The sequence below is a fragment of the Humulus lupulus genome, chromosome 3, assembly GCF_963169125.1.
Source record: "Humulus lupulus chromosome 3, drHumLupu1.1, whole genome shotgun sequence".
NCBI lineage: Eukaryota > Viridiplantae > Streptophyta > Magnoliopsida > Rosales > Cannabaceae > Humulus > Humulus lupulus.
This window is the reverse complement of record NC_084795.1, coordinates 25,030,725-25,057,988: the sequence shown is the minus strand read 5'-3', so window position 1 is coordinate 25,057,988 and position 27,264 is coordinate 25,030,725. Positions and strand designations below refer to the sequence as shown.

The 27,264-nt window shown below is 38.6% G+C and overlaps 2 protein-coding genes and 2 non-coding genes across 4 annotated transcripts; all 4 read left to right on the top strand.

Annotated features, from left to right (window-relative positions):
- Positions 1-1,524: 1,524 nt before the first annotated feature.
- Positions 1,525-4,100, top strand: LOC133823807 (geraniol 8-hydroxylase-like). The gene is made up of 2 exons (XM_062256655.1): positions 1,525-2,460; positions 3,474-4,100. The coding sequence occupies exons 1-2, from the start codon at positions 1,525-1,527 to the stop codon at positions 4,083-4,085; spliced, it is 1,548 nt and encodes a 515-aa protein (XP_062112639.1). The 3' UTR covers positions 4,086-4,100.
- A 970-nt stretch (positions 4,101-5,070) lies between these two features.
- Positions 5,071-5,229, top strand: LOC133827634 (U1 spliceosomal RNA). The gene has a single exon (XR_009890286.1). It is a non-coding gene; the product is annotated as a U1 spliceosomal RNA (small nuclear RNA).
- Positions 5,230-6,507: 1,278 nt separating this feature from the next.
- Positions 6,508-6,667, top strand: LOC133827633 (U1 spliceosomal RNA). Its single transcript, XR_009890285.1, has one exon. It is a non-coding gene; the product is annotated as a U1 spliceosomal RNA (small nuclear RNA).
- A 4,904-nt stretch (positions 6,668-11,571) lies between these two features.
- Positions 11,572-13,626, top strand: LOC133822347 (geraniol 8-hydroxylase-like). The gene is made up of 2 exons (XM_062254645.1): positions 11,572-12,659; positions 12,831-13,626. Exons 1-2 carry the CDS (start codon positions 11,739-11,741, stop codon positions 13,446-13,448), a joined length of 1,539 nt encoding a protein of 512 aa, XP_062110629.1. The 5' UTR covers positions 11,572-11,738; the 3' UTR covers positions 13,449-13,626.
- The last annotated feature ends 13,638 nt before the right edge of the window (positions 13,627-27,264 follow it).

The window sequence follows — 27,264 nt, the reverse complement described above, 5'->3', positions numbered from 1 at the left end:
TATAAGACTCGCGACAAACTGTTGCTCCAGTCTGGGTGTCGTGGGCTATGAGGAAGATTTGGGGGACAAGATCTGCCAGTGTAGTGCCGGTACAGTTCTGAACCGATAGCGTACATTCTCGATGTAACCTCCTCTGCATGTTAAATATGGGGACATAGCTCCACACTTCTTGGGATGATGTTAGCATCGGGAATACTTTATCACGCCGAACTCGGCCATCTGATCCAGGTTCGTTTACCAACATCCCTCTTCATTTACCAGGGTCCTGGTTCGTTTACCAGGACCTGGGTTCATCTACGGCGATCCCGGCCTAATCTCGGACCTGAGAGCCACGACCTCTTTTACCACATTTTGGAAGACATCCCAGGACGCGGTCCTGGGTTTATACAACATGCCCCGACGATGGTCCTGGCTTATATTCTCGGATGCCCTTTGGGCCTTACCGAGACTTGGCCTACCGACATTCGTTCTCTCTTCGTCTATTGGGCCTGATCTGGGCTTTAACTCTCTGGAAGACGACCCATAAACTTAGAGTGTGGATCCATACACTTGCAGAGAAACAGGGATAACAATTATAAAATATTATTATGCTAATAATATATAATCTTATTTTTTACTAATTATATTAATATGAATTCAAATATTATAAAATATTATTATTATAATAATATTTAATACAAAACTATATATTTAATACTTATATCAATATAAATTTAAATATTATAAAATATTATTATTATAATAATAATATATATATATATAATACATAATTTCATTTTTATTAAAGTAGTTATCAATAATGTTTAAAAAATTATTATATTATATATATATTTAAAAAAAATCTTAAAAAATGATTTAATTTTTCATTTAATATGTTTATTCTATTTTTTTATATATAATATTATTTATTTATAATATTTATATGACAATAATACAAATTTAATAAATATAATTAATAAATTATATAAATAAAACTAAGCAAATGTGCATTACACATTGTTTGTATCTAGTAATTATTAAATATGTAGTCTAATATTAAATATTATTATAATAATGATATTTTATAATATTTAAATTTATATTAATATAATTAAGGAATATTTATTTTTAATTAGTTTTAAATGTATATTTAGTTAAATATTTAGTATATACTCCATTAAAGTTAAAAAAAATGTTATAATCAAGAAATTTTGTTATCTATAAAAGCTGTTTGGTATGTGGGTTTAGTTTTGTGGGATTGAGAATGTCAAATCTAATCACTGATTAGTAAAATTTAATTTTAATAGCTTGATGTTTGTGTTTCCAAGTAAGTCTCATTTTTTAATTTAATTTGAGAGTAATCTTAAACTTATTTAAACATTTAAGTTTCACCTTAATCTAAACATTCTCTAATTCTACTCCCACAAACTTAACCCTCCTACCGAACATTCCATGGACAAGTTTTAGAGATATATATGTCTCGTTTGTAATCAGGAAGAACCAATCGAAGAGAGTATCTTTTCAAATTTGATCAGAAACAAAGAGATGGAGATCGATACTTATGAGCTCTTGAGCTATTTATTGTATGTCTTTCTCATCATTTGGATATCAATTCTAACCCTTAAGCTCATCAACTCAATTTTTTCAGGAAATAACAGCCAACTTCCACCGGGGCCAAGACCCTATCCTATAATTGGGAACCTCTTGGAGCTTGGTCACAATCCCCATAAATCTTTAGCCAAGCTTTCCCATATTCATGGCCCAATCATGAGTTTGAAACTCGGCCGAATAACCACAGTAGTGGTTTCTTCGGCAGACTTGGCCAAACAAATCCTCCAAACTCACGACCACCTCTTCTCCAACCGAACCATCCCAGACTCACTCCGAGCCTGCGATCACCACAAGCACGGCATGCCGTGGATTCCGGTCTCTCCTAGCTGGAGAAACCTTAGAAAAATATGCAACAACCACTTGTTCTCGGGTAAAGCTCTCGACGCCAACCAGAATCTAAGGCACCAGAAGGTGCAAGAACTCTTGGCTGGTGTCCGTACAACGGCGGAAGCAGGAGAGGTAGTGGCTATTGGCATAGCTGGTTTTAAAAGTTCCCTGAATTTATTATCGACCACTTTCTTCTCCGTCGACTGGGAGAATCTTGCCGCTTCCGACATGGCCGTAGATCTCAAAGAGACTGTTTCGAATATCATGGAGGCTTCAGGTAAGCCTAACTTGGCTGACTACTTTCCGGTTCTTCAGTTGATTGACCCTCTCGGCATAAGGAGAAGCATGACTTTTCATTTCCGGAAAATGATGGACTTTTTCGGCGGTGTGATCCATCAAAGACTAAAATCCAGAGAAAGGAGTAGTAGTCCTGCCGAAGAAGAAGAAAATAATATGTTGGATACTCTTCTCAATTACATGGCCAGTAAAGAGAACAAAGAAAATCAGCTCTTAAACAAAATCACCATTGAACATCTCTTACTGGTGAGAATATACGAGATATCTCTAAATTTTATCTGATTTATATATAAATATACATATACATACGTACCTACGTTCTTTCACAAAAAATCAAGTTGATTATATATATATATATATATATATGTACAGCGTTATATATTGAAAATTTAAATTTACATATGCTAAACTAAAATTCTCATTAGAAGCTCTAAAGATACGTATATGTTTTAATTTAATTTTATGATAAATATATCGAATGACTCTCATCATATATTACCAATTAAACATTTTATATATAGACATGTATATTATTTCTTATTAGCAGTAACGTTAAAGACACATATAAATTGCATGTAAAAACTATACAATACTATATATTCATATTTTCATGTGATCTATATATATACATATCATTTTAAGTTATATATTGTTGAAATGAGTATGATTAGATGAATATATATTTCTAGCATTATTCTACTGCTATTATTATTAGCTAGCTCTCCTTTGTTACATTGTAATTTTTGTATTCTAATTATGATTTATTAAAATGTGACACATTTTATATAATACGTATAAAAAGAGAGTGTACCATATATAATACCATTCATGTTACTATCGTGTTTTGTTTTACATTTTTATTTATATATTAATAAAAAAAAGTAAAATTTGTTTGATCCTTTTGGTTTTTGGTTTTTGGTTTTTGGTGAATTTGTGATTTTAACATTTTATGGTGAGCAAGTGGAATTAAAGAAACAATTATAAAGTCAAGGGATTGATAGTAACGATAATATAATTTTTGACAGAGGGTTTGTCATTGAGGAAAAATGATTTAAAATGCATATATTTATATATATTTTTTGCTTCACTCAAGTTGTATAAGAAGACTTTTTTTTAAAAACATAACAAAGATATATTATTATAGAGAATTGCTAAGGGCACTAATTTGAGATACATAGCAAAGTTTTGAGAGATCATCATATATTTAATCGGCTAATTAATTAGATAAATATGAAACTAACTATATATTATTACTACAGGATCTATTTGCAGCGGGCACTGATACAACTTCGTCGACATTAGAGTGGTCAATGACTGAGCTACTCAAGAACCCAGAAGCCATGTCCAAAGCCCAAGTAGAGCTCAAACAAGTCATTGGGAAGGGAAACCAAGTGAAAGAATCCGACATAACAAGACTCCCTTACTTACAAGCCATTATCAAAGAGACCTTTCGTTTGCACCCACCAGTTCCATTACTGCTGCCCCGCAGAGCTGAAATCGATGTCGAGGTCTGCGGTTATGTAGTTCCGAAAGGAGCACAAGTCCTAGTCAACGTATGGGCCGTTTCCAGAGACCCCAATATATGGGACAATCCCAATGAGTTCATTCCAGAGAGATTTTTGGAGTCAAATATTGACGTGAAAGGCCGACACTTTGAGCTCACTCCGTTCGGCGGTGGACGAAGAATATGCCCGGGTTTGCCTTTGGCCATTCGAATGGTTCACTTGATGTTAGGTTCTCTAATCCACTCTTTTGATTGGAAGTTGGAAGATGGAGTTGACCTAGAGACTTTGAACATGGATGACAAGTTTGGTCTCACTTTACAGAAGGCTTTGCCTTTGAGAGCTCTCCCCATGCCTTACATAAAATAACTATGTACGTATGTCATCATATGGGTAAAATTTATAAATATATATTCGCTTACCGTTTCCACTTAGCTCCTTATGATATATATATAGCTACATATATATATATGTACCGCGTATAGCTTTAATTTGGCTATTCGATCATGGTTCACTAATCCACTCCTTTGTTTAGAAGTTGGAAGATGGAGTTTGAACATGGATGTGACAAGTTTGGACTCATCCTTTGCGAGCTCTCTTATTACGCCTACTGTTTCCACCTAATTTTATGTGTGTGTATTAATTAATAGCCACATAATGCCAATTTCAAGACGTTGGCATGACATGGCATGTTGACATAATTATTTAATTAGTGTTTTTTTCTTCAAATTTTTTCCATCATGCAACCAAAACAATTTATGGCAGTAACGTATTATTGAAGAAAATTGAGTGAGATTGCATGATTATTACACAAAATTTACCTCAAAGCTGCCTTGAGTATCTAGATTTTATAGCTGAGGTAACAACTTCTAGTCAATTAATCTACCGTGTTTCTCTTGATTTTGGTTAAGCTATAATAATTTAATTTGGTTTCTAGCTTTTTTTGGTCCATTAATTCTATTTATTTTTTATTAATTGAACGAGTGTACGTGAAGAAAATTCTTTTTTTCCATTTTTTTACTCTTGTATAAATTTTGACAAATAATGTTATACTCAAATATTTTATATTTAAATATATATATATATATATAAATTATCAATAAAATCTTTACGATAAACTATAAAGAAAGAGATTTTTTTCTCAGAGACTTCTCTTTCGACTTTGCAATTATGTAACGTAGTTCATTCATCATTAATAATACTTAAACAGTAAATACAATGCATGGTATACGTACTATTATATTGACAGACCTTGAATTTTGTGTAACTGATCCCACATAGAATCGTTAAGAGAATTAGGAAGAGGAGCAAGGTCAATAAATTGAATGCATGAAATGCACTGCAACAAAATAGAATAGATCGACGGGGTCAATGATTGATCAAGAAGGGCTCGTGGCCTAGTTTGGTGGCTTCCATTGCACCCAAGGAAGGTCGCCAAACTAAGGACAGCTCAAGTGGTAGTTCCTACGTCATAATTTTTGGTTGTGGGGGCCTACATTCGTGCGGCCCCTCTTAATGCAGTAAATTTTTGTTGTCGTTTTTCAATGTTTTATACTTGTTTCAGTTTCTGTTACACGTTTAACATTTACGGGTCAATAATATATGGGTTTTACTTAACGTAATTCTATCAAACAACTAAAGGACTGAATTAAGGCAAGGATATAGTGATTGTTTCCACACACTGTAATCCAAATCCATCATCAAAATAAAACAACTTGTATTTTATGCCTAATGCTGTTAACTTGTACCTTTGTAACAATTAGACAACATATAAAACTAATTAATAAGAAAAATATTCATTAAGTTAAATAAATTGACATTATTTGATCATTTATTTTTAACAATAATAGTTTAAGTTAGGATTTCGATTTTCTTGTCAAACATTTGTATTTTTAACTACGATCTGTTATTTTTATTACATCATATAGATGAGGGAAGAAAAGTGGTCAGTTTACAGTATTACGTATAAAAAGGGAGCTAGCTGTACGTACGTAGACATTATGTTTAAACGATCAACTTTTAAAAGAGGCATATATCGCACGTTGAGAAATTTGTCTAGAAATGAAAAATTGACCGATGCATCATCGGTGGCTTGTACAGTACCTCATGCCCAATAATAAAGTGACAATTTGTTTCTTCTAATAAGTCATTGATATCTAGAACTTGATATTAATTAATTAGTTAGTGTTTTTTTCTTCAAATTTTTTCCATCACATGCAAACAAAACAATTTATGGCAGCAACGTACGTATCATTGAAGCGAATTGAGTGAAATTGCATGATTACACAAAATTTAGTAATTTACCTCAAGGTTGCCTTGCGTATTTAGATTTTATAGCTGAGGTAAAACTTCCAGTCAACTAATCAATCGTGTTATAATTTAATTTGGTTTCTAGCTTTTTCTGCTCCATTTCTATTTATTTATTTTATTAATTGAATGACTGTTAAGAAAATTATTTTTTCCATTTTTTTTACTCTTGTATAAATTTTGACAAATAAAATTACCCAAATATTTTATATTTTAAAATTTATATAAATTATATTAATAAGATCCTTTACAATAAACTAAATAAAGAAATGAGATTTTTCTTAGAGACTTTTCTTTCAACTTTTGCAATTATATATGTGATGTAGTTTATTCATTAATAATGCTTCAACTGTAAACACAATGCGTGGTGTATTATATTGACAAAGTGAATTTTGTTCAACTGATCCCACATTGAATCGTTAACAGGATTAGAAAAAGGAACAAGGTCAATAAATTGATTACATATGGAACGTACTACAACATGATGATAAGCTGAGACGGGGTCAATGAGCGATCAAGAAGGCTCGTGGCCTAGTTTGGTGACTTCCATTGCACCTAGGAAGGTCGCCAAGCTAAGGTCTGCCCAAGTGGTAGTGCCTATGTCCCAATTTTTTGTTGCGGGGGCTGCGTTTGCTTGGCCCTCTTAATTCTGGAAATTTTTGTTGTCTTTTAAGTTTAACATTTACGTGTCGTTATTTGTTTTCTTAACATAAGATATGCTATCTCCAAATATATGGCGTTGGTCCTTTGGGTGTTTTTTTTTTCATTTGTCTTGTTTTTTGAGTTAACGATAACAAATAACTAAACGACTGAGGTGGAGAAAGGATAGTGATTGTTTCCACGCACTGTAATCCAAATCAATCATCAAAATAAAACAACTTGTATTTTATGCCCAATGCAGGTAACTTCTACCTTTGTAACAATTTGACAACATAAAACTAATTAATAAAAAAAATATTCATTGAATTAAATAAATTGACATTTGATCATTTATTTTTAACAAGATCAGTAGTTTAAGTTAGGATTTTGATTTGCTTGTCAAAGGGAACAGGGAAAATTGACATTTGATCATTTGTTTGCTATGTTCTAGGGGAAAACCCTCCTGTTAATGTTCTGGATGGATTCTGCCGCAGACTGTGGAAAGAGGATGTGGGCAAAGTTGGTATGCTTTCCCCTGGTGTCTTCGTTATTAGATTCCTAACAGTGGAAAAACAGAACTTAGTGTTGGAAGGTGGTTTCTTATTTTTTGATAAGAAACCAGTGGTAATGAAACCATGGGAGCCATATACTGATTACTCAAAGGAGGATATATCTTCAGTGCAGACTTGGATACAGATTTTGGGACTGAATATTAGATATTGGGGGGAGCGATCCTTATTCAAGATTGTGGGTCAATTGGGTAATCCAATTCAGCTAGATAGTGTAACAAAGAATAAGGAACGACTAAATTTTGCTCGAGTTTTGGTAGAAGTTCAGATCCACCAAGAATTCCCAGGAGAGGTTTCTTTCATCAATGGGATTGATCAGGAGATCACTCTACCAATCAAATATGAATGTCTCCCAGTAACTTGTGGTGTCTGTCACAGAATGGGGCATACTTCTGAGGTGTGCAGGAAGAAGATTGAGGGAAAGGAAGAACAACTTAAGGAAGGGAAACAGATTTGGGTACCCAAAAAGACTGATGAGAAAGAGAAGGCACCAATGAAGGAAACAATTGCTGATGAAGAAGGTTTTGTTCCGGTAAAGAAGAAGGGAAAAGTGTTTCCTTACCTAACTGGATAGACCAGGATTTTGAACAACTTTCAGGTGTTAGGGGAAATTGGTCACTGTTCCAATACTATATAGGAAGAAGAACATACAGTGGGAGGGGGAGGACCTCCCATTGCGAATGGATAGTATCCTAAGTTGGAACGTCAGGGGGATCAATAAACGCCACAAGCAAGAGGAGGTTAAGCGTTTAATTAGCACAATGAAAGTGGGTTTAGTTGGTCTCCTTGAAACTAGAGTACAGACCAAGAATCTAGGGTCTGTATATCTAAACATGTTTTCAGGGTGGTGTTTTACTTCGAATAATACATGGCATAAAGGAGGGAGAATAATGGTCAGTTGGAACCCGAGTATATTCTTGGTTAATATAATTCAATGTACTAGGAAGTTGATGCACTTGGGAGTTACTACTGTGTCTGACAAGGAAAGTTTTCTAGTTACATTTGTTTATGCTTTTAATGAGGAAAGTGGCAGGAATGTATTATGGGCTGACTTGAAAGAATTGGCAGCAACAATGAGGTATCCATGGCTTTTACTAGGAGACTTCAATGATATACTGAGTGTTGAAGAAAGAATAGGGGGCAGGACTCCACATTGTTCAGGGGCTTTCAAAGAGTGTATGGACTTTTGTCAAATGGAAGATATTAAGTTTTCAGGTGCCTTCTTTACATGGAATAATAAACAAGGTCCTGATACAAGAGTGTATTCCAAGATTGATAGAGTCATGGGAAACCAAGCATGGTTGGATAGATATCAGAATGCAGAGGTGAAGTTTATGAATGAAGGAAGTTTTGATCATTGTCCAACACTTTTACAAGTCTATCCGGAAGTGAAGTCAGGGAAAAAACCATTTCGATATTTTCGAATGTGGCAAAAAGTTCCAAGATTTCATGAAAAACTACAAGAGGTGTGGCAGGAGCAACTTTCTGGTGCACCAATGCATCAACTAGTCCAGAAACTGAAGAGTCTCAAAATTAAACTGAAAGAGTTAAATCGATTGCAAGTTGGAGATATTCATTTGGCTGACTCTTTAACATTACAGGAACTACTCTCTTGTCAATCGGAACTTCAACTTAATCCGAGAGATAAGGAGCTCATCATCAAAGAGAAGAAGGCCCAGGAGAGGTATGATGAGACCCATTCAAATCTCATTTCTTTTCTGAGACAAAAAGCAAAATTACACTGGCTTAAGGAGGGTGATGAGAACACAGCCATGTTTCATGCAAGCATCCGAGCAAGAAGAACTTCCAGCCGAGTGTATTCCATAAAGGATAAGGACGGTGTTCAGGTGCATGATCCTCAACAGATTACAACATCATTCTTAAACTCCTATGATGATCTTTTGGGATCTGCTATGGTTAATCGCATGAGAGTAGTGCCAGAGGTGATCACACTAGGCCCATTGATTATTGAATCTCATGTTCGAATTTTGCTCTGCCCTTACACAGATGAAGAAGTTAAAGATGCTACGTTTGTAATTTCAAGGAACAAGTCACCTGGACCAGACGGATATAGTAGCTTCTTTTTCCAAGATAATTGGGAGATGGTAGGAGGGGATGTGAGCAAAGTTGTGAAATCATTTCTACATACTGGTAAGCTACTCAAAGAAATAAATTCTACTACCTTGACCTTAATTCCCAAGAGAAAATGTCCGCAGTCAGTTACGGAATTCAGACCCATAGCTTACTGCAATGTCATTATAAAATAGCTACAAAATTGATTTGTTCTCGGCTGAGGAAGGTGTTGCCTGACATAGTAGCTCAGAATCAAAGCGAGTTTGTTCAAGGTAGATATATTGCCTACAACATCATGGTGTGTCAGGACTTGATTCGTCATTATGGGAGAAGGAAGGGCAAGCCGATATGTATGATAAAATTAGATCTGAGGAAAGCTTATGACACCATAGAATGGGACTTTATTGAAGAAATACTACACGCATTTGGCTTCCCGAGTAACTTTATCCAGCTGATTATGACTTGTGTGAGAACTCCACGGTTCAGTTTAATGTTCAATGGTTCGTTACATGGATTTTTTGAAGCCAAAAGAGGTCTGAGACAAGGAGATCCGATGTCTCCCCTATTATTTGTACTAGGGATGGAATATTTGTCTCGAATTCTGATGAAAATAGGTTTGAAGGAGGACTTTTAGTTTTATGATAGATGTGAGAAACATAAACTGAATCACTTGTGTTTTGCAGATGATGTCTTGCTTTTTTGTCATGGAGATTTTAAGTCTATTTATCGAATGCTACAAGGCTTGAAACTCTTCTCCCAATCGTCAGGCTTGTTGCCAAGTAAGGAAAAAACATCCATTTATTGCAGCAACATGACTAAAAATGAGGTACAGTGAGTAATGCAAGTTTCAGGTTTCCATAGAAACTCTCTTCCTTTCACTTACTTGGGGATTCATATTTGCGTAAAAAAAATACCAGCTGCGGAATGTGAGGTGATTCTCGAAAAAATGGTTCAGAGAATTAGAGTGTGGAGTTCGAGGAATCTCTCTTATGCTGGAAGAGCTACCTTGGTGAATTCAGTTCTCATGGCTATCCATTCTTATTGGGCGCAAGTTATGATCATTCCTAAGAAGATCTTACATAGAGTTAATGCAATATGTAGGAACTATTTTTGGAAAGGTACGGTAGATTCAACTAGCTCAGGACAGGTGGCATGGGAGGATATGTGTCGTCCTAAGAGGGAAGGTGGCTTGGGTTTCAGAAGGATTACTAAGTGGAATGAAGCTGCCATAGGCAAGTATGTTTGGGCAGTCTCCTTAAAACAAGATACTCTTTGGGTCCAATGGGTGCATGCAGTATACATAGGAGGTAGAGATTGGTGGGCCTATGAGGCTCCTAGTGCAAGTAGTTGGTACTGGCGACAGATTGTTCGAGTGAAAGAAGCTTACAAGCAAATTAACCAGGTTCAAGCACTCATAGCAGGTACATACAGAATCAATGAAGGATATGCTCTCCTTTGCTCATCTCAATCAAAAGTTCACTGGGATAAGGAGGTGTGGAATAGACTTGCCATACCAAAACATAGACTTATTCTATGGCTTGTGGTTCTTGATAGATTACAAGTGAAAGAGAGGTTGTACAGATTCAAGATAGCTCAAGATGACAAATGTGTAATATGTGGAATGAGTAAGGAAACAAGAGACCATTTATATTTTGACTGCCATTTGAGTAACCTCTGTTTCCTTAGTATAAAGAAATGGCTTGATTGGAAGGTGTCAGCAACAACAATCCCAAAATTATTAAGGTGGATAGCTCGAGCAAAATCTTCCCAATTCAGGAAACAGGTGTGGGCAGCGGCTCTAGCTGCCATTGTATATCAGATATGGTCCTGCCGGAATGATGCCGTATGGAACCAGCGGGTCAGTACAGTAATGGCACTTACTAAAAGAATACAAATTGATGTGAAAAATAGAATTCATGGTGTGATGCCAAAAAAAGTGAAATTAGTAGATAATGAATGGTTTGAGAAGTTGTAATACAGATCTGATTTACCAAAAAAAAAAAAAAACATTTGTAATTTTAATTATGATTTATTATTTATATTATAACATTTACGAGGGAATAAAAGTGGTCAATTTACTACAAAAATGTATAAAAATGGAGCTTGATGTACGTAGACATTATTTTTAAACGACCGACTTTAAAAAAAAAAAAAAGCAGATATATGTATACATCACAATCAATTTGCCTAAAAATTAAAAATTGACCGATGCATCATCAATGGCTTATTATTTAGGACTCTTTTCTCTAATGATAACGTATTTATTTTGATCACTTATAATTGATGCGGTCCCGACTCTTAGAAAATATAAGTAATTAAAAGTATGGATAAAGTTTGTATGTCCCAAATACTCTCTTATACAACCTTAACCGTTTTGATAGAGGAGATGCGTTGAATATTTTAGAGAGAATAGCAAGCTAGAAATTCAGAATATATGGAGATTGATACTTATGATTTCTTGAGTTATTTACTGTATCTCATCCTCTTCATTTGGATATCAATTCAAGCCTTCAACTTATTATTTTCATGCAGCGAAACTCAGCAGAATCTTCCACCAGGGCCAAGACCGTTTCCCATAATAGGGAACCTCTTAGAACTTGGTGACAAACCCCATAAATCTTTAGCCAAACTTTCCCATATCCATGGCCCTATCATGAGTTTGAAACTCGGACGAATAACCACAGTTGTGGTTTCTACGGCAGACATGGCCAGAGAAGTTCTCCAAACTCACGACCATCTCTTCTCCAACCGAACCATTCCAGACTCACTTCGAGCATGCGATCACTACAAGTACGGCATGGTATGGGTTCCAGTCTCTCCTAGTTGGAGGAATCTAAGAAAATTGTGCAACTCTCACTTGTTTTCTGTTAAGGCTCTGGATGCCAATAAGAATTTGAGGCACCAAAAAGTACAAGAGCTTTTAGATGATGTTCGTGCAGTGGCCGAAGCAGGTGAGGCAGTGGATATTGGCACAGCTGGTTTTAAAACTTCACTGAATTTGTTGTCCACCACTTTTTTATCCGTTGACTGGACTGATTCCAGCTCCGACATGGTCAGAGAGCTTAAAGAGAGTGTTTGGACTATGATGGAAGTTGCAGGAAAGCCCAACTTGGCCGATTATTTCCCGGTTCTTAAGATTGCTGATCCCCAAGGAATAAGGACGAGCATGACTTTCCATATGCAAAAGATGAAGGGCCTGTTCCATCGTATCATCAACCAGAGATTGCAAGCCAGAGAAGTTACTACTCTTATCCAAGAAAATGATACGTTGGATACACTTCTCAATTATTTCATGACAGAAAAGGAAAGAGAAGATCAACTTCTTTACAAAAATTCAATCGAACATTTGTTACTGGTATGCTTATAATATAATGCTCACTCGTATACCTATCCATTCTTGATTAAAAATGATTTTATATATGATAGTCAAATCCCATGAAAGATGATGCTAAGAAAAATGGTTTAATGGTTTAATTATATAAGTATATATATATTTATATTTATATGAAATTACATAAACACGCAGGATATATTTGTAGCTGGCACTGATACAACTTCATCCACATTAGAGTGGTCAATGGCTGAGCTACTGAAAAAGCCAGAAGTCATGTCCAAAGCCCAAGCAGAGCTTAAACAAGTCATTGGGAAGGGAAACCAAGTGAAGGAATCAGACTTAACAAGACTCCCTTACTTACAAGCCATTATCAAAGAGATCTTTCGTTTGCACCCGCCAGCTCCATTACTGCTTCCCCGTAGAGCTGAAACTGACGTTCAAATCTGCAGTTATGTCGTTCCGAAAGGAGCTCAAGTTCTAGTTAATGTTTGGACCATTTCCAGAGACCCTAATACATGGGAGAATCCCAATGAGTTCATTCCAGAGAGGTTTTTGGAATCGAATATTGATGTGAAAGGTCGACACTTTGAGCTCACTCCCTTCGGCAATGGACGAAGAATATGTCCGGGTTTGCCTCTGGCCCTTCGAATGGTTCACTTGATGTTAGGCTCATTAATTCACTCCTTTGATTGGAAGTTGGAAGAAGAAGGAGTTGAACCAGAAACTGTGGACATGGACGACAAGTTTGGCCTTACTTTAAAGAAGACTCGGCCTTTGAGAACTCTCCCTACGCCAACTTTTTCCAAGTAATTTTGTCCTCGTGCGGCGGCTACATTACATCAATAATTAATTATTGACATTGTAATGTCATTTATGTTCAATCATATCATACAATTATTATGTGTTTTAATAATGTCTCAAAAGTGTGGTCACAACAAAACACAAATACATTGAATTTTTTGATGAACTATAAGTCATTTCTCTTGCATTTGATTGGGAAAAAATATGTGGTTCACATTGTAGTGGTCAAACTGCACATCGAAGCGTTAAGAGAATTAGGTGGAGGAACTGTTAAAAGTCATTACCTTATCTAGAATGCTCTAGAGTAGTTCTAGAATGTTATAGAATATACTAGGAAGAACATAGAACATTCTAGAATGTTCTTGAAGAAACTTAGAACTAACTAGACAATATATAGATAATTCTATAATCATTTAGAAAAAGGTAGAAAGTAGTTAAATAAATTATAAAGTTAGAAAATTATAGAAAGATTTAGATGTTTCTTTTGTAGCCTATAAATACAAATGTAATGTGTGTCTAAATTTGTAGAAAAGTGTGTTTAAAAGAGTGTTCTAAAAGTATGAGTCTAAGTGAGTAGTATATAAGTGTGTCTAAAAAAAGTGTGAGCGAAGTTATTAAGTGAGTGCTCCAAAACAAAGTGTGTTGTGATAAAATATTGTATTCAAGTTTTGGTGTGATTACTTTTGTAATAATAAAGTAATTACATTTTCACGTGTTTTGGTGTTCAACAATTGATATCAGAGCTATGGTTGTGAGATCTTTTGAAATTATGAGTATGCTCTGTGGTTGCAGCTTTGATTGAACTTCCACATTAGAAAAGATTTCTTGAGAGAGCTTTCTTAGAGTCATTTGTTAAGTTTCTTTGAGAGATCGTGTATGGTTTAATACTACAAAGTTTGTTATCAAAATCAAGCTTGCTTGGAAAATATAGAATTTTTGCCAAGCCATGATGGGTGACCTTCAAGTGGTCAGTGGAATTAAGAAACTTAACTGTCAAAATTACAACATGTGGTCGTTGCATATGGATGCATATCTCCAAGGCCAAAACTTGTGGGAGATCGTTAAAGGCAATGAGGTCACACAACCAGAGGATGCAGCTGCTCTAAAGAAATGGAAGATTAAAGCTGGAAAATCATTGTTTGCTATTCGAACCACAGCTGAAGATGAAATGTTGGAGCACATCAGGGAATCGACGACACTGAAGGAAGCATGGGATGATTTCGCATCATTATTCACAAAGAAGAATGATGTGAGATTGCAACTTCTAGAGAACGAGCTTCTCTCTATCACAAAACGCGACATGACGATCATCCAATACTTTACTGTTGACCGCGTTTTTGGCCAACGACGTGAGAACGTCAAAAACGATAAAACCTTCAAGAGAAAATAAATGACACAGACGATTTTATAGTGGTTCAGCCACAATGTGATGGTAATAGCATAATCCACTTAGAGTTATGATTATATATCTACACTCAAGATCAGATGAACCTGAGTCAACTGAGTTTCTTCAGTGTAGATTACCAGAATACAAGAATTCTCTCAAATACAAGTACTTTCTCTCTCTAGAAAATTCAGATCAAAAGTTCCCAAAAGTCTAAAAGTCCCCTTTATGATGCGATAAGCCTTGCATTTATAGGCTTAGGATCGTACAGATGATATCCCCATAATCGGGATATTTTATTATTCTCATTATATTTAAATTACAACAATATTCAAAATGTAACAATACACTAAATTTGTGGGATAAATTGAGAGATTCCCGTGTATGCCAAGACCGATTCTTGTTGAAGCCATTTTTGGGAATCTTGACGTAGACCTCCTCTATCTGGTCGACCCATATCTCGTTCAAGCTGGTCGAACATACCTTCACTGGGCAGTCACGCACTTGACTGGGTAGTCGTGCACTTGACTAGGCAGTCATGCACTTGGCTGGGTATACATGCACTTGGCTGGGCAGTCACGCACTTGGCTGGGCATACATGCACTTGGCTGGGCAAACAGGTCATGACTGGTCGGACATGGTCATGACTGGGTAGACAAGGTCTTTCTTGGGTAGACAAGGTCATGCCTGGGCAGACAATGTAACGCCCTGGCTACCCCAGAACAGTTACGGTGAACGGTGGACCGGAAATTTGACTCATTGCCTGAGTCCTTTGGTCAAAAACGTGCTCTAAGTGCGATTAACAGGCTAAGGTATAAAACCAATAAAAAGGAATTTGAGATTTTATTACAAACTGCTCTGCAGAGCTAAACAAAACATTTACAAGTGGTTCTCAGTACAAAATGGTCATTACAGTTTTAAATTTACAATCCCGCCGACCTAAGCGACAAAAATAGGGTAAACCCCCTAGTTCCTCTGAGAACGCCTTGGCCGTGGTGGTCAAGCGGCCGCATATGTACACAACACCACATCAGCTCTCCACTCAAGGCTAGGTGAGCTTTTCTTTCCCTTTACCTGCACCACATAGCACCCATGAGCCAAAGCCCAGCAAGAAAACACAATACTTTTCATAAACATTACCAAATGATTATCATTATAATCACACTGAGCATAAAGCTTTCAAACAAATGAATAACACATGATTTTAGCGGGAGAGTGGCTGTTGAGTAAGCCACTAGCCTCCAAGCTCTCTTTTCTAGCGGGAGGGTGGCTGCTAGGTAAGCCACCAGCCTCCAAGCTCTGTTTTGTAGCGGAAGAGTGGCTTATGGGTAAGCCACTAGCCTTCAAGCTCTGTTTGTTCATCGACCCTCAGGGTCGGTCAGGCATTAATGCTCCTTGAGTCATTCAATGCTAGTAGTCGATTAGATCTAATCTCTGTTGGCTTGCGTGATACACGCTAAGGCCGTTCTGACAAGTAAGTCAGCGCTTCCTGACCTGTGTCCAGTAACACTGCCGAGCCTGACAAATAAGTCACAGCCTCACAGCTGATACTAACACTTTTGTCGATTCTGTATTCAATCCATGTTCATATTTATACAATCAACATGCCTCACAAATATCCATGCATGTAATACTTTGGGTGCAGTTTTCTTACCTTTGTTTCGAGCTGTAATGAACAAAAGAACAACCTTTGAGAACGGTTTAGCTTTTAGTCCTTTAGCGATTACCTAATCACAACACATACGGGATACCATCAATAATCAAGATAATCAAGGGTCTCAAACCATTATCTAACCTCCAAGAGATCAATCCAAACTAATCCAATTAGCAAGGACACTCCCGAGGCCTAAAACTAGGTTTCCGGGGTCAAAACAAGCAAACAGGGCGAAAACAGGGCAAGGGCTGCGGCCCTAGCACCTTGGGCCGCGGCCCCCAGTGTTCCCAGAGGCTAGGGCCGCGACGCCCTTCATCAAGGGCCGCGGCGCCCAGCAGGCACAAGGCCTCCACCTGCTTCTTCAAAGAAGGGCCGCGACGCTCCACCCTAGGCCATTCCCAACCGCGTTTCTAACACTCCAAAGCCTCCAAAATCATCCCTAAACATTCCCCAATCATCAAGACAAAGTTCCCAAGCTTCCCCATGCATCAAAACCCTCAAAACCCAAGGCTCGAACGAACCGAAAACTCAACAATTCACAAATTCAATTCAAAGCTTAGAAACTCGGAAAAACTCAAAACTTAAACTTCGATTACCTTCAATTGGGTTGTTTTCCGCCGAATCCTTCAGTTAAGAAGCTTCTAATCTTCCCTAGGATCGCTATGCCTCGATCCTCACTCGATTCCGACTCCTAGAACTCAAGATTTCGTCAAAAATGCTTAAACGACAAAACGAACTTTGAAAAGGGAGAACGGAAGGTTTTCTTATCGTATATTCTATCTGATAAGCTACTTCAACCTTAAGTAACCTCAAATAAAACCTAATGCTCGGGGTCCCGAAAACACCCCCGGGGACATTATAGTCAAAACCTCCAGAATTTCACCCTGATCTCAAATATTCCCAATTTATCATCAAATGAACATTTCTATTACCCCAAAATTGACCCCATTATGGTAAAACTGCTAATCCACTAAAAATAACCGTCTCATGTTGCTTAGCTCGAATATATCTCCATAATAATAGAATCTCATTCACAAATCACATCATGCACCCAAATACACAAATTACCCTCAACGGGCCAAATTATCATCATACCCCTGTAATTGTAAATATGGACTCATATGCATGCATTTCACATCATATCATAATATAATCAACATATACATGCATTTAATCAATTAATAACATAATTAAGCAAATATGGCCCTCCCGGCCAACTCTTCATGCCGTTAAACACATCGGAGAATTGGGGGCATTACAGACAAGGTCATGCCTGGGCAGACAAGGTCATGCCTGGGCAGACAAACACGTGACTGGTCGGACAAGGTCATGCCTGGTCGGTCATGACACTTTCAAGCCAATCAAAATTCTTCAAAGGCCTATTGGGTCACTCCTAAACCAAATCACTTTATCACAACTCTGAGGAGCCAATATATTTATTGACTATTAATGTGCCGTTTACGGACCATGCACTGCCACTTGTCACCTTTATTGCCACGTCATCGATCTCCAATTTTTTGGGGATAACATTTTCCCCCCAAGTTTATTATACGATTTTCTCGTATGATAAACTTTTCTTCTAGCAAAATGTTCTTGAGGTCATCCAAAAGCTTCCATTCGGTCGATAACTTTCACATAATCCCATGATTGAACTTGTCTTTTGATTTCTTCAAATTCCATTTTTTGAGCTTGTTTGAATAGCTCAAAATCAAGAAAATAGGTTCCCTTGCTTCCTAGATGCCCAACTACTGAGACACACAGCCCTTCGGGTGCACATCTCCTCGGATGGCCAACTCTTCGGACACGCATCCCCTAGGCATCCTCCTCGAGCCACTCGGACATGCAACCCAATCACTCGGCCATGTACATGCCAGCCTCAGCTGCTCGGACGCAGCCATACCCGCTCGGAGGCACCCCTGGCTGCTCAGACATGGCCCACACCCGATTGGACACAAGCCTTCGGACGCTCGGCCGCACCCTCGGATGCCCAGCCAGCAGTTCCTTGAATTAGCAGTCCAGCCGCTTGGTCGCATGCAGCTGCTTGGACACCTGCAGCCTCACCCCTCGGACATGCCTCACAGTTGCTCAGGAACGTGGCCGTCCGCTCGGGTGTAGCCCAGCTGCTCGGACGTGCATGCGCACTTGCAGTTGCTCCTCGGCGTGCTTACCTCCTCGGATGCACTCCTGTAACTAGCCAATCGGTCATGACCAATCTGCTCGGCCATCACCCTCTCAACCAATCTTGGTCAAAAATTGACTTCTCTTCTCAAAGACCTTTTTTTTTTTTTCACTATGCTGTATTTACTTTGCATGCATTTGTTTGATTCACTCCAGGGACTCATCGATGTTAGTCATGCTCAACAATAGAGTTTCCTACTCGACCAGTGATACATGCTCAGCTGACCAGGGAAGTTGTACCCCTCCCGACCGGGAAAACGTTGCACCTGATCAGCTAGACTTTGTACCTTGCCAGTAGTTTACTCTTTTTTGTTGTGAAGACAATTGTTGCTTAGCAGCTTTGATATTTTTCTCGTACAACTGAGCTGTTGGCATTTATACTTTACTTTTCTTTGTTAACTTAAAACATTCTAAGTCTTTTTAGACTTAAAAAATTATAAGTTTTTTGTGAATAGTAAAGTCACTCTGATGTATGCCTTATATTTTCGCATGAGTAATTAGTTTTCTAACTTAGAAATTCTAGACATTTCATAAGTCCATACTAAGTATACTTTCTCACACTCTTATTGCTCTAACATTTTATGAGCATAATGTTTATTGTCACACGAATATCTGCTTCTAACTTGAAATTTTAAAAAATTCCAAGTTACTTAAGCTTTGTCAAACAAGTTAGCTTAATGCCCTTTTTGGACTTCAAAAATTTACAAGTCAGCCTAAAAACAGATATATTAACTCGTGCTCTTATTGCCTGTGTTAAATTATATACCAGTATACCCCATGTGCCCCCCAGGTGATCGAGGGTTGAAAGATCCTTAGTCACTTGCTACTTGACCGAATCTGTTCGAGCAGTTAATTACTCGTTGAACACATATAATATATGGAAAATATTCAAGCAGTTGAACAGTGCTTGAACGTATCGACCAGTTGAACACTGTCCAATTGTACCGACCAGTTGAACACTGCTCGGATAACTAACACACATGCATATTTGTAGCAAGAATCGACCACGCTGTGCGTTGTCTCTTTTATTACTCGTAAATTAAAAATGACAAAACATGTCTAATAACGAGTCTTAAACAACCAAAATTGTTCAAAAATAAATCACTGGTTAGCAAATAACTAGCTCATAAACCAAACTTAAATAACAAGTCAAACAACTCGAAATCAAGCTACCACTCTGAAAGTGGTATTTAGAAATAATATATCCTTCGGTGCTCGCCACTCTAGTGGTTTCTGATCCTAGCACTTACGCTCAACATACTTCTTCTTTGCTTCGTTGCTTTCCTCAGCCAAGAGTGGACCTCCACATATAGTGTCTAAGGTAAAGTCCACAGGTCCGGGTTGCAAGGGTGGAGATCTTTGTCGCTTGAAACCAGAGTTGCTGCTACCTCCTTCTCCTTGGGGTGTCTCTGCCCGGTACTTCCTCAACTTGCCCGACCGGAGAATAAATTCTATCTCGTCCTTGAGGTGATTGCATTCATTCGTGTCATGACCATAATCTCCATGGAAACGAAAAAACTTATTCATATCTCTCTTCCTCATCTCTTTCCTGATGGGTGGAGGCTTCTTGTAGGGGACCTCTTCATGACTACAAAGATATATCTCTGCTCGGCTGGTCGAGAGGGTGGTGTAGTTAGTGAATTGAGGCTCATACTTGGTTGGCTTTTCACTTGAATTCAACTTTTCTTTCTTTTCCTCATGGTGGTCAGACTCGTTATTTCCACGTTTCCTTCCACCAGAGTCAATTGATCCGCCCGGATTGTTTATGCCATTATCCTCTTTCTCTATTGTATCATCCAATTTCATATACTTGTCCGCCCGGTCAAGAAATTGTTGAAGTGTTGAAATTGGATTTCTATGTATACTGTCCCACGAAGGGTTCCGATAAGTTATCCCAGCAGATATGGCAACCATCTTCCCCTCGTCTCCTACAACAGTTGCTTTATTGGCTTCTCTCATGAATCTCTGTATATAGTTCTTTAGAGACTCATCTTTTCCTTGTTTGATATCTACCAAGTGGTTGGCATAAACTGGTGGAGTCCGAGCAGTGTTGAATTATCTACAAAACTCCTTCCTGAATGCTTCCCAAGAACTAATGGAGTTTGGCTTAAACTCCCAATACCATTCCAGGGCAGTATCCGTCAATGTAGTCGGGAAAACTCTACACCGATAATCGTCACTTACTCTGAGCAATTCCATCTGGTCCTCGAACTTCCCAATATGTCTTATGGGATCTGCCTTTTCTGTATATACTGGCAGAACCGGTGCTTTATATTTTGCCGGTGGCTGGGCTGCTCTAATCCGAGCATAAAATGGGCTGCCACTCTGGTGGTCTATTGCATCTATCTCGGAAGGTCGTTTTTGACAAACTTTGCACTTCAGCTATTAGCATGTCAAGCTGGGCTTGGATGGCTGGTGCAACTGATGAGGTTCCAAGGTCTTGACTGCCTGGTCGGGCATTACCATCTGGCGCGCCATCGTCAAGTATTTCTACTTGATTGGTAGGGCGGTCCAGATTTTTCCCTTCGACCAGGACGGTCCTCCTCTTGTTGGTGATAATGTCCCTCAGATCCTTCCGGGAAGCATGCTCTCCTGCCCGATCTAACTCCGTACTTTTCAATTTTTCAGAGGGCTTACTACGCAGGACTTGCTCTCTCCCACTACGTTGCTGGCTGGGGTACAGTGGAGGCCTTTTGGTACGCCCCGGGTAGTCTTTTCCTTTGACTGATCGGTGTGATGACTATCAACCTCATCACGACTGTGACCATCTTTGAATTGTGAAGTCCTCTTCTCTCGAGGAGTCTTGGTCTGATCCTGCCTGGGTGGAGTCTTTTCACTGCCCGACCGGTGACTCCCTGATCTAGAAGTCTCTAATCGGTGGCTCCTAGAGGGGATTCTAGAGTGCTCCCTTTGCGTTGAGGTAGTTCTGGATCGGTCCCCATCATCTTCCTGACCAGGGGGGTTACTCCTGCTTCTGCCCGGTCCTCGAGAATCGGCTCTGCCAGTGGTCCTCCGACCAGCGTTATTATTTCTTGTTCCCTGGGTGGTTGCTTGTGCAGTGGCTTGAGCATTGGCTTGGGCCAATTGGGTAGCTGCTTCTAGAGCAAGTGCTGCTTCACGATGTCTCCGGTTGACCTCCTCCTGTTTCTGTCTGAGCTCTTCGCTTCTGGCCTCTATATCGCGCCTTTGCTGCTCTAACATGGCTTTCTGCCTGGCCATCTCTTCAGCGAACGCCTCCTGTCTGGCGTGGAATTGTGCCATCTCCTCTTGGAAGGCCCCCATGGCTTCCTGGAGTTCTTCGACTTCTAGAGTCACGTCCTCGAGCATGACCCTAGGCTCAGTCTCATGGTCTTGTGGGCCAGGACCTTCTGACCTAGCAGGCTCTTTAGAGGAGCCTGTCTTCTTGGAGGCCGCATAGGTGCTCTTAGGCGCCATAATACTTCAGGGACCGTCTGTCTTTCTCTTCAGGATCTCAATGAAAGCACCAAAATGTTGACCGCGTTTTTGGCCAACGACGTGAGAACGTTAAAAATGATAAAACCTTCAAGAGAAAATAAATGACACAGACGATTTTATAGTGGTTCAGCTCCAATGTGATGGTAATAGCCTAATCCACTTAGAGTTATGATTATATATCTACACTCAAGATCAGATGAACCTGAGTCAACTGAGTTTCTTCAGTGTAGATTACCAGAATACAAGAATTCTCTCAAATACAAATACTCTCTCTCTCTCAAGAAAATTCAGATCAAAAGTTCCCAAAAGTCCAAAAGTCCCCTTTATGATGCCATAAGCCTTGTATTTATAGGCTTAGGATCGTACAGATGATATCCCCATAATCGGGATATTTTATTATTCTCATTATATTTAAATTACAACAATATTCAAAATGTAACAATACACTAAATTTGTGGGATAAATTGAGAGATTCCCGTGTATGCCAAGATCGATTCTTGTTGAAGCCATTTCTGGGAATCTTGACGTAGTCCTCCTCAATCTAGTTGACCCATATCTCGTTCAAGCTGGTCGAACATACCTTCACTGGGCAGTCACGCACTTGACTGGGCAGTCGTGCACTTGACTGGGCAGTCGTGCACTTGTCTGGGCAGTCATGAACTTGGCTGGGTAGACACGCACTTGGCTGGGCAGTCACGCACTTGGTTGGGCAGGCAGGTCATGACTGGTCGGACATGGTAATGACTGGTCGGACATGGTCATGACTGGTCGAACATGGTCATGACTGGGCAGACAAGGTCATGCCTGGGCAGAGAAGGTCATTCCTGGGCAGACAAGGTCATGCCTGGGCAGAAAAACACGTGACTGGTCGGACAAGGTCATGCCTGGTCGGTCATGACACTTTCAAGCCAATCAAAATTCTTCAAAGGCCTACCAGGTCACTCCTAAACTAGATCACTTTATCACAACTCTGAGGAGCCAATATATTTATTGACTATTAATGTGCCGTTTATGGACCATGCACTGCCACTTGTCACCTCTATTGCCACGTCATCGATCTCCAATTTTTTGGGGATAACATTTACCAAGATAAAATCTCTTTGTCGTAAAATCTCTGCATTAGACTCTACTGCTGGTATGTCAGACTCCAGAATTAGAAGAATTATTATTCATGGATTAAAAGTTGAATATATAAGTTTTATTGCCGCAATACAAGGTTGGCCAAGCCAACCTTCACTTACTGAATTAGAAAACTTGCTAGCTAACCAAGAAGCATTGGCTAAGAAATTATTCGGAGTGTCCATAAAGAGTGACGAAGAAGCACTCTTTAGTAGTAATAAGAAAGGTCGACCCCGGCCAAGTTCTAGAAAAGGTTCTAGAAGATAGGATGTCAAAGATGGTCATCATGGAAGCTCCCAAATAGGGGGAGCTCAAAAGAAAGACAACCGGGGTGGCTAATTTAAGAGTAAAAATAAATTTGATGGTAAATGCTACAACTGTGGGAAGAAGAGCCACATTGCTAAAAATTGTTGGTCCAATAAGAAAACAACAGAGGGCAATGTAGTCATGTCAAACAATGGACGAGCAAGCGATGAAGAATGGGACACTGAAGTATCTTTTGTTGTGGAGGAAGGAGAATTAGCTCTGGCAGTTACTGTTCCTGGACCAATCGACTACAATAATGATTGAATAATCGACTCTGGCTGCTCAAATCATATGACAGGGGACAAAGAGAAGTTGCAAAACATGACCGAGTACAAAGGTGGTCACGTGGTAGTGACAACCAACAACTCAAGAATATTGATTGCCCATATCGGTAAAACAAAAATAGTGCCACGATTCAGTACAAATGAAGTATCACTCCAGGATGTCTACCATGTACCTGGAATGAAGAAAAACTTATTGTCAATAGCGCAACTTACAACATCAGGACACCACGTTGTATTCGGTCCTCATGATGTCAAGATATATCAAGACCTTAAGATCTCAGGAACACCGATGATGAAAGGGCGACATTTAGAGTATGTCTATTTAATGTCAGCAGAGTCGGCTTATGTAGACAAGACTCGAAAGAACAAAACAACAGATTTGTGGCATGTAAGGCTAAGACATGTCAGCTATCATAAACTCAAGATGATGATGAAGAAATCGATGCTGAAGGGTCTTCCTGAACTCGAAGTTAGAACAGAGACTATATGTGCTAGCTACCAATACAGTAAGGCACATCAATTTCCGTATGAAGACTCAAAGTTCAAAGCCAAAGAACCGTTGGAGCTAGTCCATTCTGACGTATTCGGGTGAGTCAAGCAACCATCGATCAGCGACATGTGGTATATGGTTACATTCATTGACAACTTCTCACGGTACATATGTGTTCTTTATAAAAGAAAAGTATGAAACTTTTTCAAAATTTAAAGAATTCAAAGAAATAGTCGAAGGAGAAGTTGGCAAGAAAATTCAATGCTTGCGAATAGACAATGGCGGTGAATACACATCAGATTAATTTTTTCAGTACTTAAGTGTCACATACGCCATCAATTCACATGCACAAATACACCACAATAGAATGGAGTAGTTAAGAGGAAGAATCAACACCTTACAGAGACATGTCAAAGCATGCTACATGCGAAGAATGTTCCAGGAAGATTTTGGGTAGAAGGTATGAAGACATCAACTCATGTGATCAACAGAATTCCCCAAGCAAAGTTAGGGTTCGTTTCACCCTTTGAGAAATTGTGGGGTTGTAAACCTGCAGTAAGTCACTTTCGAGTGTTTGGCTGTGTATGCTACGTGTTCGTGCTAAGTCATCTAAGTAGAAAATTTGACAAGAAGGCAATTCGATGTATCTTTGTGGGATACGATAGCCAAAGGAAACGGTGGAAGTGCTGCAATCCTAATACTGGAAAATGTTATACGTCAAGGAATGTGGTATTTGATGAAGCCTCATCATGGTGGTCACCACAAAAGGAAGAGTTGCCAGAGTCTAAAGAAATAGAAGGCAATTGGCAAAAGAAGATGGGGGAGCAAATTGTTGAGCTACATTAAACTCCATAAATGGATGAAGAAAAGCAAAGTGAGGAAGGCAACGAAGAGGCAACACAAAGTCCTTGGCAAATAGGAGTGCATCAAAGAGCAGCAGACGATGCAAGTGATATTCAACCTGAATAAGTAAGCCCACAACCTCGGAGATCAACAAGAGCACAGAAACAGAATCCTAAGTATGCCAATGATGCTGTAGCCAAAGAAGAAAAGTTCAGAGAACCAGATACATTTGAAGAAGCATCCCAGAACATCAAGTTGATAGAAGCTATGAAAGAAGAGATAAGTGCACTAGAGAAGAATCAAACTTGGGAGTTGGTGCCAAAGCCTAAGGAAGTAAAACCCATTTCCTACAAATGGGTGTACAAGGTAAAAACTCATCTTGATGGATCGATTGAGAGATATAAAGCCCGGTTAGTAGCTCGTGGATTCTCTCAACAGTATGGGCTAGAATATGATGAGACGTTTAGTCTAGTTGCCAAGATTACAACAGTACGAGTCTTGTTGGCGCTTGCAACATGTAAAGACTAGAGACTATGGCAGATGAATGTGAAGAACGCCTTTCTACATGGAGAGCTAGATCGAGAAATATACATTGTCCAACCAAGATGATTTGAGGATAAAGTTCATCCTGGGTATGCTTATAAACTGAAAAAGGCGCTCTATGGATTGAAGCAAGCTCCAAGAGCATGGCATGACAAGATTGCTGAGTTCTTAGTGGATAGTGGATATGTCATGGCACATGCAGATTCAATCTTATTTGTTAAAGTAAAGGAAGCAAAGATTGTAGTTGTTTTGGAATATGTTGATGACCTCATCATCACTGGCGATGATGAAGCAGAAATTCGCCAAACAAAGGAGAACCTGTCAGTTTGCTTTCAAATGAAAGAACTTGGAGAATTGAAACACTTCCTTGGATTATAAGTTGACCGAACTAAGGAAGGTTTATTTCTCTATCAACAAAAGTACACAAGAGATTTATTGCAAAGGTTTGGAATGCTCGAGTGCAAGCCCATCTCAACACCTATGGAAGCTAATGCCAAGTTATGCGCGCATGAAGGGAAGGACTTGCAAGATGGAGCAATGTACCGACAGCTGGTTGGTAGTCTAATTTATCTAACATTGACTCGACCAGATATCTCATATGAAGTTAGTGTAGCAAGTTGGTATATGCAACACCCAAATAAACCTCATTTGGAAGTAGTGTGACGAATGCTGAGGTATGTCAAAGATACCATTAACTATGGCCTCTTATATAAGAAAGGTGACGAGGTTAAGATAGTTGGATACAGTGATGTTGATTATGCTGGGGATCATGATACCCATTGATCAACTACTGGGTATGTATTCAATCTTGGATCTAGAGCTATATCTTGGTGTAGCAAAAGGCAACCAACGATGTCTTTGTCAACCACTGAAGCAGAATATAGAGCAGCAACACTGGCAACTCAGGAAAGTATGTGGTTGATGCAACTAATGAAGGATCTACACTAATCTATAGACAATGCAATGCCACTTTATTGTGATAATCAGTCAGCTATTCACTTAGCAGAAAATCCAATATTTCATGCAAGGACAAAGCACATGGAAGTGCATTATCATTTTTTTGAGAGAAAAAGTGCTTCAAGAATAAATAGAGATGCGAAAAATCAACATAGGTGATCAAGTTGCTGACATATTCACCGAAGGACTAAGCACAATCAAGTTTTCGAAATTCAGAACTCAACTAAACCTTGTCAAATGAGAAGAAGCTTAGAGATTCGGTAATGAGGGGGAGTGTTAAAAGTCATTAGTGTATCTAGAATGCTCTAGAGTCCTAGAATGTTCTAGAATATACTAGGAAGAACATAGAACATAGAACATAGAATATTCTAGAAAGTTCTTGAAGAAACTTAGAACTAATTAGACAATATATAGAGAGTTCTAGAATCATTTAGAAAAATGTAGAAAGTAGTCAAATAAATTATAAAGTTAGAAAATTCTAGAAAGATTTGGATGTTTCCTTTGTAGCCTATAAATACAAATGTAATGTGTGTCCAAGTTTGTAGAAAAGTGTGTTTAAAGGAGTGTTCCAAAAGTGTGAGTCTAAGTGAGTAGTATATAAGTGTGTCTAA

What these genes read in the sequence shown, in the direction of transcription:
- LOC133823807 (XM_062256655.1), top strand. Translation starts at nt 1,525, where the DNA reads ATGGAGATCGATACTTATGAGCTCTTGAGCTATTTATTGTATGTCTTT. An exon ending in CCATTGAACATCTCTTACTG is followed by an intron (nt 2,461 to 3,473) that starts GTGAGAATATAC and finishes TTATTACTACAG; the next exon opens with GATCTATTTGCAGCGGGCAC.
- LOC133822347 (XM_062254645.1), top strand. Translation starts at nt 11,739, where the DNA reads ATGGAGATTGATACTTATGATTTCTTGAGTTATTTACTGTATCTCATC. An exon ending in CAATCGAACATTTGTTACTG is followed by an intron (nt 12,660 to 12,830) that starts GTATGCTTATAA and finishes ATAAACACGCAG; the next exon opens with GATATATTTGTAGCTGGCAC.